The 12,204-nt window shown below is 44.1% G+C and overlaps 2 protein-coding genes across 3 annotated transcripts in view; both read right to left on the bottom strand.

Moving 5' to 3' along the window:
• Nucleotides 1-12,204, bottom strand: part of LOC146757493 (uncharacterized) — a gene marked incomplete at its 5' end in the record, with an annotated part of 360,734 nt that overhangs the window by 48,650 nt on the left and 299,880 nt on the right. The gene's annotated exons all lie outside the window — the stretch shown is intronic.
• On the bottom strand, nucleotides 6,178-8,066 carry LOC146757507 (obscurin-like protein 1). 2 transcript variants are annotated; one of them, XM_085520741.1, is made up of 3 exons: nucleotides 7,802-8,066; nucleotides 6,888-7,157; nucleotides 6,178-6,251 (listed from the first exon to the last, which is right to left on the bottom strand). In XM_085520741.1, exons 1-3 carry the CDS (start codon nucleotides 7,998-8,000, stop codon nucleotides 6,202-6,204), a joined length of 519 nt encoding a protein of 172 aa, XP_085376867.1. In that variant the 5' UTR covers nucleotides 8,001-8,066; the 3' UTR covers nucleotides 6,178-6,201. The 2 variants fall into 2 exon arrangements, with proteins under 2 accessions (XP_085376867.1, XP_085376866.1); XM_085520740.1 differs by lacking the exon at nucleotides 6,178-6,251 and having other exon boundaries at nucleotides 6,808-7,157.

Here is a 12,204-nt window from a genome sequence, read left to right as displayed (position 1 = left end):
TCTATGAATCTTTTATGCAGTTTTTGAATGATCAGTGGGCCACACTCTTAATCTCCCTGATCTTATTGTTGATTATTGTAATAATCTCACTCAGTATCTGGATTTATAACATCCGGAGGAAGTCTTCCCTAGAACCAGAGAATACTGAGTGGCAGGGAGTGTGGAGAGGCTTTGAAGAGATTCTCAAACGACAGACATCTTCAGTGTTCTGGAGCTTCACTCCTGAACACTTGAAGAATCCTGAGAGTTTGATTGCATATTTGAGGCAGGAATGTTGTGGCTCAGGCAGATCTCAGGAGGCACAAATGATTTTGGGCCTAGCTAATGCTTATCGGGCCTTATTCAATACCATTCCTGAGAGGGAAGTTTTTGAAGCTGAGAGAGAGAGTCTCAGGGCCGAGAAGGAGAGTCTTAGAGCTGAGGCAGAAAAACTTTGGACTGAGAAGGTAGAGAGAGAAAAAGCTTTTGAAGCTGAGAGAAAAGATCTCCTGTACCAACGAGACTCAATCTGGTACGAGAAGGGGAGTCTTAGAGCTGACGCAGAAAAACTTTGGGATGAGAAGGTAGAGAGAGAAAAAGCTTTTGAAGCTGAGAGAAAAGATCTCCTGTACCAACGAGACTCAATCTGGTACGAGAAAGAGAATCTTAGAGCTGACGCAGAAAAACTTTGGGATGAGAAAAGCTCCCTGCAATCCCAACTCAACACTCTCCAGTCCGAGCACAGCGCCCTCCGGTCCGAGCACGACACTCTCCAGTCCGAGCACGGCGCCCTCCGGTCCGAGCATGACACTCTCCAGACTGAGCGCGATGCCCTCCGGTCCAAGCACGACACTCTCCAGTCCGAGCACAGCGCCCTCCAGACCGAGCACAACACTCTCCAGTCCAAGTATGACGCCGTCCAGTCTGAGTGCGGCATCCTCCATGCCAAGCACGATGCCTTCCAACCCAACTGCGACACCCTCCAGTCCAAGCACAACCCTCTTCAGTCTGTGCATAACGCCCTCCGGTCCAAGCATAACGCTCTTCAAACTGAATACAATGCCCTCCAGACGGAGCACAATACTCTCCAGACTGAGCACAACGCTCTCCGGTCCGGGTACAATACTCTCCAGTCCAAGTATGACGCCCTCCAGTCTGAGTGCGGCACCCTCCAGCCTAAGCACGATGCCCTTCAACCCAATTGTGACACCCTCCAGACCGAGCACAACACTCTTCAGTCCGAGCATAATGCCCTCCAGTCCGAGCATAACGCTCTTCAGACCGAGCACAATGCCCTCCAGACCAAGCTCAACACTCTCCAGACTGAGCACACTGCCCTCCAGGCCGAGCATAACGTCCTCCGGTTCGGGTACAACACTCTCCAGTCCAACTACAACAGCCTCCAGACTGAGCTTGGTGCCGTCCAGTTTGAGCGGAACGCTCTCCGAGACCAGCTATGTGCCCTCCAGGGTGAGTTGAATGTATTTAACCAACTACCAGGGGCACATGTAGTCCAATTTGGCCAGCCACTGGGGGCGCATGTAGTCCAATTTGACCAGCCACCGGGGGAACATGTAGTCCAATTGGACCAACCATCGGGGACACCAGATACAATGTTGGTTGCCCCTGTAAGAGGGCGAAAGACAAAACAAGTTTCAACTCAGTTAGAGAAAATGCAGAAGGAGTTAGAAGAGCGGAGGGAGTTAGGAGAGCAGGACTCAGGAGACTCAGGGGACTCGGGAGAGCAGGGGGAGTCAGAAGACCAGAAGAAGTTGGAGGAGCAGAGGATGTTAGAGGGGTATAAGAAGATGATAGAAGAGCAGAAGATGTTAGAGGAGCAGAAGAAGTTAGAGGAGCAGAAGAAGTTAGAGGAGCAGAGAAAGTTAGGAGAGAGGAAAAAGAAGGAGGGTTACCTGGAGGAAATAACACAAGCATCAGGGTCAGGGTCAGAGTCAGAAGAGGAGCCAAAAGCTACTTTTTCTTTACGAGAATTTCTCAAGTCCAAACTTGTAGATGGGGCAGCCTCATCAACACAGTTGCCACCATCAACACCTGGGACTCTTGATAGAGCAAAAGGTGAGCAAAGTATTACGGCCATTATTGATCGATCTTTTAAACTGAGTGAAATTCGAGATCTAAGAAAGGATTACACACGTCAGCCAAAAGAAAATATGGTCACTTGGTTACTTCGCTGCTGGGACAATGGTGCCAACAGTGCGTGGCTCGATGGCAGTGAAGCTCGCCAACTGGGTAGCATTTCCAGGGACTCACGTGTGGACAGAGGTATTGGCACATGCCAAAATCGGTCCTACACCCTCTGGAAGCGGATGTTGATAGCGGTAAGAGATAGATTCCCCTTTAAACGGGACTTGGAGCCTGAGAGAAAGAAATGGACTGATATTGAGAAAGGTATCCAATCTTTGAGAGAAAGTGCTCTGGTGGAAATGCTATACAGCCCCGAGTTCAATCGTAATGATCCAAACCAATTACATGATCCTGAAGCAGTCCGCGTTCCACGACAAATGTGGCGTGACATTACAAAAGCAGCTCCTGAAAAGCATGCCAGTGCACTTGCATTAGTATATGGCAAAGGGGAAAGGAAACCCTTTGTGAATGAACTAATTGGCAGACTTCAGGAACTTGAATTATTTATAAGCGCTACAGAAGTTAATCTGTATACTTCAGCCATTGTCAAAATAGTGGAAAGATTAAACAAAATGGAGGGAACACAAAGTGATATTATTGACAAATTGGCTACTGTGCCTGATGTAGATGAATCCATGGTGGTACAAGATGATGGAAACCAGGATTTCCACGATCGCCTATTGAGAAAGCTAAACAACATGAGTTCCTCTCGACCTGTATCATCGAAAATCTCAACCATTAGAAAGAGACGTCCTCGTATTCAAGCAAATGACAATGATAAGTCACCTCGAATCAACGATGAGACTACACGTCTTGCCTTGTTGCTTTTCCTCTGTAGTCATGGGGAGGACATGAAGAAGTGGTGTAATTCATCCACTTCTGCACTTCAGGCACGAGTGGAAGAATTACAAGGTGAAACAACTACCAAGGTGAACTCTTCCAAGAAGGGGAGAGTTCCAGTTGCTGCAAGCCACCAAGGTAAACAACAGAGGGGCCCTGCCCCCAGCCAGGGGGGGGAAAGGGACAATAGAGTATACTGGACTGTGTGGATTAAGTGGCCTGGCACATCTCAACCACAGAAATATAAAGCCTTGGTGGACACTGGTGCACAATGCACCCTAATGCCCTCAAGTCACCAAGGGACACAACCAATATATATCCATGGAGTGACTGGGGGTTCCCAAGAATTGACTATGTTGGAGGCCGAAATAAGCCTCACTGGTAAAAACTGGCAAAAACACCCTATTGTGACTGGTCCAGAGGCTCCAAGTGTTTTGGGTATCGATTACCTTAGGACGGGATATTTTAAGGATCCCAAGGGGTATCGATGGGCCTTTGGGATAGCTGCTGTTAACACAAATGGTGTTTATCTGCTGTCAGCTTTACCTGATCTGTCAGATGATCCTTCTGCTGTGGGGTTGCTCCAGGTAAAAGACCAAGAGGTACCAATTGCCACCAGAGTGGTTCACAGACGGCAGTACCGCACCAATAGGGACTCATTGCTCCCCATTCACAAGCTAATTCGCCAATTAGAGAATCAGGGAGCAATTAGCAAAACTCACTCGCCTTTTAACAGCCCCATATGGCCAGTGCATAAAGCCAGTGAAGAATGGAGGTTGACGGTGGATTACCGTGGCCTAAATGAAATCACACCTCCATTGAATTCTGCTGTACCAGACATGCTAGAACTCCAGTATGAACTGGAGTCAAAAGAAGCTAGGTGGTATGCCACCATTGACATTGCTAATGCCTTCTTTTCCATCCCATTGGCTGCAAAATGAAGGCCAGAGTTTGCTTTTTCCTGTAGAGTTGTTCAGTATACCTGGAACCGTTTAACTCAAGGGTAGAAGCACAGCCCAACAATTTGCCATGGGATGATCCAAGCTGTCTTGGAACAGGGAAATGCTCCCGAACACTTGCAGTATATTGATGATATTGTCATGTGGGGCCATACAGCAGCAGAGATATTCAAGAAAAGAAAACAGATAATCCAAATTCTTTTGCAAGCTGGTTTTGCCATTAAGCGCAGCAAGGTGAAGGGGTCTGCACAGGAAATCCAGTTCTTAGGTGTAAAATGGCAAGATGGGCATTGACACATCCCAGCAGATGTGATTGAAAAAATCACTGCTATGTCTCCGCCCACCAACAAGACAGAGATCCAATCTTTTCTGGGAGTAGTGGGCTTTTGGAGAATGCATGTCCCAAACTACAGCCACATAGTGAGCCCCCACTATCAGGTAACACGGAAGAAGAATAATTTCTCATGGGGTCCTGAGCAGCAGCAGGCTTTTGAGCAGAGAAAACAAGAGATAGCCCGTGCCGTGGCCTTGGGGTCAGTACGGACAGGACAGGATGTAAAGAACATCCTCTACACTGCTGCTGGAGAGAAAGGTCCCACTTGGAGTTTGTGGCAAAGAGCTTTAGGAGAAACCCAAGGCCAACCCCTGGGACTTTGGAGTCGAGCATATAAAGGGTCTGAGGACTGCTACACTCCAACTGAGGAGATCTTAGCCATGTACGAGGGGGTTTGGGTGGCTTCTGAAGTAGTTGGGACACAGGTTCAGCTCCTTCTAGCACCTCGCTTGCCTGTGGCCCCCCTGTCACGGACACAGGTAGATTTTTGTTTAAACCGTGACAACTACCCAGAATGCAGCATAAGGAAATTTTTGCCTAGAACTCTGGAGGACTATTTGTAACTCAGAAAGGTCAGAGATAGAAAGTTCACACTGATTTCTAGGTCACCAGCCTCACCGTAAATCAGCATTTTTGGTTTTTAAATGATACATAAAGTTCTCAATGGCACTGCTCTAGTCGGTAGTTCTTTCCCTTTCCGTGCAGCTTGCTCTGTGCATGGCTTGTGAACCGCTATTCAGGCCAGACAGCTGCAGCCCCAAAGACCTGCCATAAATGTACAAATTCTACCAGGATAATGTCTTGGTAGTGGAGAAACAGGATGCGCAGTCATATGGCTCTCACACATACCTTGTACAACCAGCTTAGCTCTGGACTGGGCATCACCAATGTCACAGGTGTACACGTCACTGTCACTTTTCTCCAGATTTTTTATGCACAGCTGCAGGTCTCGTCCTTTCTGTGCCCTCTTGTATTTCCTGCCAGGCCTGAGCTCAGCAATGCCTTTCCTCCATATGACGAAGGATGCAGCTTTCTCGCTCTGACATGTAAAAAGTGCACTTCCACTTTCTTCAATTTTCACATCTGAAAGTTCCTTGATAAAGTAATTAGGTTTTTCTGGAAGGAAAAAAAAAAAAGGATGAGGGTGTAGGACAAAGGGATCTGTTACCCCAACAAGTCCCAAGCATACAGAGGTGTCCTGAATCTCCTTTGCCCTCATTTCAGAATATCACATAGAGATGCAAAGAGTCTAAGAAGACCACAGAGTCCACCCATTTACATAGGTTTGATAATTCCAGTAGATATCTGGAAAGTTCAATACCATTATACATGCGCTGGTAGGATCTCATCTGATAAACTGCATATAGTTTTGATTACACATATTCAATAGAGACTAATTCAGATTGCCATCTTTTCTTGGCTCACTAACACCCAAGATCATAGAATCATAGAATGATCACAGAATCATAGAGTGGCCTGAGTAGAAAAGGACCTCAAAGAGCATCTAGTTTCAAACCCCCTCAAAGGGATCACCAACCACCAGACCAGGCTGCCCAGATCCACATCACACTGGAGAATCATTCAGTTTCCAGATTATTTTAAGGAAAAGATTTTAATCCATCATATTTTCTGAAAACTAAGAATTGATCCTGCTCAAGGAAACAGAAGAGAAAAACATCACCCACAGGCTGCAGATATTTACCTCGACTTCTCTACATGCCATCCCCAGTGTGCTTTTCAACTCACCTTGCACAGTGACCCTGGCTTTTCTTATGGAGTCCTCTGTCTCACAGGGGTACTCCCCACTGTCCTTGGCAGTAGAGTCATGGATGATCAGAATGGCCCCAGTTCCCTCCTGCTGCAAGTCGTACTTCTGGCTTTTTCTGATTGCTTTGCCATCCTTGTACTACCTGATGTTCACATCAGGCTTCGACAGCTCACTGCTCAGGCTGATGTCTTATCCTCCAGCTGTTTTGTAACCTCAGTAGGTTTTTCTGAAAGAAAACATGCTTTTTGAGTAACATACACTTATGGTAGGATGCCTCTCTCAAAATACATGCATCTACATGCTGGAGATAAGTTAGAGAGGCACTTGCAACAGACGCCATCCTACAGCCAGCAGTAATCTGCAAAGTACAGACAATAGAATTCCAGGCAGCATTTATTCTCTCTTAAATCTACCCCATTGAGGATGATGAACCATGTCTGAAAACTGCCTCTCTCTTCTCTCCACTCATCACACTGGGAGCCTCGGATGATGCTCTCAGATGCACATGTTCTAGATAGGAGTTTGTTGTACAGCTAGATGATGTGAAGGCCATCCCTTCAGCTTATACTTAGAGGATATTTGCTCCCACAGTTCCCTCAACAGATCATTCCTGATTTACTGGTAATGGAACAAGCTGTAGTGAGATGACCATTGCCAACACTACCCCAGTGCTTTGGGTAGTTCTCACATTTGTGTAAAATGTTTCCTCCTTTTACTTATTTTTAAGAGAAATTCTCAGTGCTTCGAGGTTCAAGTAGAAGGTTGCTATTCACTTTAACCATATTATGAGTTAGCTCTCACAACAATCTTATCAGAAGACAGTTGAAGGAATCAGGCCCCAGAATCTCTCCCATCTCATTACCTTTCACAGACAGAGAGGCTTTGGAGGTTAGACCACGGGCAGTAAAAACGACTTCCTCAGTGTCAGTAGGAGTAACACTTTTGATAAGGAGAGTATATTTCCGACTCACGTTAGAAGCTTTAAATCGCCCACCACTTTCCACTCTGCTTCCATTCAGTGTCCAGTTGAACTCATCAATGCTTTCATGGGACGGAATGCATTCAAAAGTACAATCTTCTCCCTCCTGGATTTCAGTGTTTTTCAGCCGTTTGGTAATGCCAATATTCAGCTCTGGAAGACAAGAGATAGGTTAGTATGAGGTTTATATGGAGAAAAGGCATTTGTGACTGACATGAGTAGCAGTACTGGTGTTTTAACTCAGGATTTGCAGAACATGGCTGTGTTCCTTACTGATGTATTCTCTAAGACATTCTCCACTCAGAATTACCAGAAAGCTATAAAAAAAAAGAGACGTAAATCTCTTGGCTTTGCTCTGGAAGAACTACAAGGCGAGCAGCTCAGTCCATGGAGCAGAATGAAGATTCAATGAGCTACAGAGGGAACAACCTAACAGAGAGGACAACTCTAAGATGCTGCGTGAGAAAAAGGATTTTGCCTATGACAAGAAATTAACTGTTTCTATTAGCTCATTTGTTACCATCCTACACCTATTGGTGTTCAAACCATTTCTCCATTTTAGGGATGGTTTGAAAGGAAACATTTCCAGGACATTCTTGATGTGTTTGGTGATTTTCATGGCAAAATGAGATACATTTACATCAAAAGCAATGGGAATTTTCCAGACATCACTGCACTAAATTGCAGTAATACACTTCTATTGTAGAAACTATTAAGGCTCATGGGGGAATAGGTGTAAGACATAGTGACCACACTGAATGTGCTTTCAGCACTCCTTTACTTTCCACAGTACTTACCCTGAATGCCGACCTTTGACTTGGCAACATCAGTGCCAATATCACAGGTATAGAAACCTGCATCTGACATCTCGAGGTCATGGATAAGGGGACATAGGGTCTTCCCAGACTGTACCAGCTCATACTTGTTGCCAGAAGGGAGCACAACACCGTCCTTTTTCCACACTGGTTTGACCTTCTCTTTATAGAGACTTCGCATTCCAATTTAATCACACCCCGCTCCTCAACAAAAACATCATCCAAGGACTTCATGAAGACAGCAGGCTTCTCTGCAATTAAAAGGGCAAAACAGAACAATGTGATACAGAAGTTGAGATATTTCCAGTTGCTTTCAGATTTTTGAAGAGGGATAAATAAATCTTTACCAGCACTGATGACACCAATATAGAACCTAAAGCGGTTTCATGTGTGTTGACTGAATGCACTTTATGGAATTCTGAACTAATCAGTAGGAGAATACAGGGAACAGGAGGGACAGCCTGCATTGCCTTGGGTGGGACTGATATCATATGAAGTAATTGGGATGCAGCTCTTCTAAAGCTGGAGAGCTGGCATTGCCCTCACATGGAGCAGAGCTCATACAGCAGGCCACAGGATTAAGAGGATAAGCTGCTGAACACTTTTGATTTTCCTGTTTTATTGACTCCTTTTATCTATCTTCTATTTCACACATCAGATGTTTATACTGGGGAAAAAACTTCCACCAAATGCAAAAGAAAGGAGAAAGAGGAAATCCTTCAAACTCTGAGCGTATAGAGTAAAAGAGCTTAATTGCTGGGGAGAGCAGATTAGAATCACAGTACCCTTAGAATTGGAAGAGACCCTTCAAGGCCATCTAGCCCAGCTCCCCTGCAATAAAAAGGGACATTCACAGCTAGATCAGGTTGCTCACAGCCTGGTCATTAGTCATCCCAGAGGCAAAACACACACTGAATGATCTCTCCCTGCAGTCATAAATCCTTAATTCCATAAATCACTGGAAGAAAGCCCCTCATGACTTTGGTGGCTATCTGAGCCCCAGAGAGGTGAGCTTTAGAAGCAGGATTGCTGCACAACAGAATGAACTGGAGCTCCTTAGCATCTCTTACATCCAGGAGGGGTGTGATCAGACCCACCTATCACCTTCAGGTGCGCTTTCTGATACCTTGTCTGACTTCACTGTCACTGTGCCAGCATCCTCAGGCTTAACCTGCTTCATTGTCAGTGTGCAGCAATTGCCAATGTTCTTGATGTCATTGTAATTGTTGGTGTAAAGGAGGTTGCCATTCAGGAACCATTCCACGTCCTCGTCATCATGGGACAGCTCGCAGGAGAAGACAGCAGAGCTCTCTTCTTCAATTTCCACATTCTGCAGGTGCTTCGTTACTTCTACATTGCAGGCTGTGGGGAAACAAGGTGAACTGTTACCACTGTTACTATAAAGCATACTGGGATGTGGTAGAATGGTTGGACTAGATGATCTTTGTGTAATCTTCTCAGTGAAGACTATACATTTATAAAGTTAGCAGGAGAGAACGGCAGAAATCAACCTCAAGAAGAGAAATCTGAGGTGAAATAGGACATAGAAGAGGTCACCCTCCCTGCTCATATCTTCAGCTGTCAGCGTTGCCTCAGTCTCTGCAATTCCTGCCTTGCACTTGTACACACCAGCATCATCGGGCTTCAGCTTCAGAATCTTGAGCTCTGCTGAATGCTTATCCCTCTTGATCTTGTACTTCTCAGAGGGTTCGATGGGTGTGTGGCCCTTGAACCATTTCAAAACCTTTGGAGAAGGCCTGAAGTCACAGGACAGGATGACAGAATGACGTTCCAAAGCTGTCTTGTCCTCCAACTTCCTGGTGATTTCTATATGGTAATCTGCAAAGCAGGGGTGGAAGAGAAGAAAGGATGAGGACAATTGGAAGAAGAGGAAAGTCTCTTGCGTGTATTCCATTCCAATTAATGTCATGTTCACAATGGTTTTTTGAACCACTCCAAAGATAAAACAAATGATTGTCTATAGGGAATGCCATTGACTACATTTCTATAAAGTAATACTGTATATTATCTACCAAATGCAAGGTCCAGCTCTTGTTCTGTGCTAATTAAATTGCTCCCATTTGTTGAGGCTTTTATTCAAATAAGAGTGAGTTGAAAATATAACAAGTACTTTAGGGTGTGAATGGAGACTCTTACGCTGGGGACAACAGCAGATAAAAAGCCGGGAAGTTTCTTTCAGGTGAAATCAATGACAAACTGCATCAAATTTAGGTGCTACCAAACTTAACCTTGTCTAGTTCAGAAATACAATTAATTTCACCTGATTTGACTTCTTTGGTATAGCCAAGGACAAAACCTCAGCTCTGTAGATCTGAATAGTAAGCACATCACAGCTATTCAAACACATCTTTTACTGAGATGCAGCTATCTCATTTAGTGCCCAACGACTTTGAACTGGAAATGGAGCAGACCCTCCAGACACACACAAAATATTTCAAAGACCCCAGTGAAGGAAGACTGTACGTTAATTAATTCTTCATCTTCATGATGTAAACCAAGCCAGGATATGTTACCTCTGACAAGCAGATTGGCTGTGGATTTTGATTTGCCAATTGAGAACTGAATGGTGCTTGTCATATCAGTGGTGGTTATCGCTATGGCAAGCTGGTGGATGGTGCCTTCTTGCTGCATTATCAAGTTTCTGCCAGCCTGTAAGACTTCCCCACGTAGATACCACTTGGGAGGTTTCACAGAAGGAATGGATATCTCGCATTCAAACTTGGCTTTTTCAGGCTCAGTCACATCCTCATCACACAGCTCCTTTACTAGACTAATGGATTGCTATTTAAGAAGGATGGAACAAGAGAAAGCAGAGATGTAGAAGGAATGTAAAAAACCCTTACATTATTACCCTACTTACTCACATCAGCATTACTGCACATGAACACTACACCTATCAGCTCAAAATGCCTTTAAAACATCATTAAAAAATAATATAAAGTAAGGAATGTTGTTAAGAAGTCACATGAACACTACACCTATCAGCTCAAAATGCCTTAAAACATCATTAAATAATATTATAAAGAAAGGAATGTTGTTAAGAAGTCAGACAATAAGACTGACAACCTGAAGAGAGCCCAGATCTTCTGATTCCCAGTCCAACATCCAAATCAAACCATGACCTTCCCATCCCAATATCAAACTCCTCACATTACGAAATGGAATAAAGGTTCAATGAAACACGGACATTGATAATTACTTTGGTTAAATACAGCAACTTAGCTCTGAACAACAAGTTTTCACCTAGTAAAGGTCTCTGTAGCTCAGATGTATTGACTCTACTTAGGAGAAATTCATTTTCCAGGATGTTCTTGCCCTTATAATGGTAAGAGTGGCAAAGCTGGGGACTGAACTCTTGAGTAGTGTGCTAACTCAAATGTCTCCCTTTTCTTTATCACACTTAAAATCATATATATACCCTAACATTGTATATATTAAAAAAAAAAACAAACAAAAACAACCCTGTGCTCTTTTCAAACAGACAGAGAAAATTAAGAAAAAGTCAAGCTATGTTTTTTATCCCTCAACGTTCAAACACAAATCTGAAGTTTAAAAGTAGAAAATCAACCTCGTAAGAAAATAATCTGTTCTACTTAGCAAAAGTAAAACCCAAAAGACAAGCTGGATATTTTGTGGGCAGAAAGGTAGGTAGGTAGGAGTTTTTATTTCTGTGAAAGGTCCTGGTGGCGTTCAACTTTTTTGACATTCTTGCAAATGATGTTAGCTGGTCCATGTCACTTGTTCCACCCTAACCTCAGTCCCAAAACAAAAGGGGAACTCCCTTCTGAACCTTCTTCACTTCATTTCAGATGTCCTTTCTGCTTGATCTCCAACCCACCCCCCACTCAGGAGAAAGATCCCCCTCTTACACCCTACCATCTTGCCGCATTCTGATGTTGTCATCAGCCTTCAGCTTGTTGTCATCTTTGTACCACTGGCTCTGAACCTCATCGTGTGAAATCTCAGACAAAAGATGCACTCCCATATTCATTCACTTCCACATCTTCCAGTGCTTTAACAATCTTGATATCTCCAGCTGTGAAACAGTAGAGATATATTTGTCAGGGTATTTCCAGAACTGAGTGCAGCATCTTTTCCTTACACATATTTGCATAGAAAATAAGTAGGATTATGTTTTATTCTAAACCATCATCCATTCCTGAGTCATTTCTCTCTTCAACACAGTCAATGCATTATTGCCCTTGAACTTAAAGATAGACTTACTAGCTACAATGGAGCTCCCTGCAAACAGTTTTCATGGAAACCAGAATCTCATTTATTCCAAAATCTGTGAAGCAAAATTAAGGGTAGAAAAACAATGGAACTGAATGAATCTTTAGGGTCATTTAGTTCCAGTCCCCCTG

This window comes from Coturnix japonica, chromosome 20 (assembly GCF_054131305.1).
Source record: "Coturnix japonica strain WE chromosome 20, WE-NBRP24, whole genome shotgun sequence".
Classification (NCBI taxonomy): Eukaryota; Metazoa; Chordata; class Aves; order Galliformes; family Phasianidae; genus Coturnix; species Coturnix japonica.
The sequence above is the reverse complement of the archived record's forward strand: the minus strand, read 5'-3'. Positions and strand labels throughout refer to the sequence as shown.

Excerpts from the sequence above, each read along its gene's own strand:
- LOC146757507 (XM_085520740.1), bottom strand. The coding sequence starts at position 8,000 with ATGCGAAGTCTCTATAAAGAGAAGGTCAAACCAGTGTGGAAAAAGGAC. Across the intron at positions 7,158-7,801 it reads GTCAAAGGTCGGCATTCAGG|AGCTGAATATTGGCATTACC; the intron begins GTAAGTACTGTG and ends CTTGTCTTCCAG.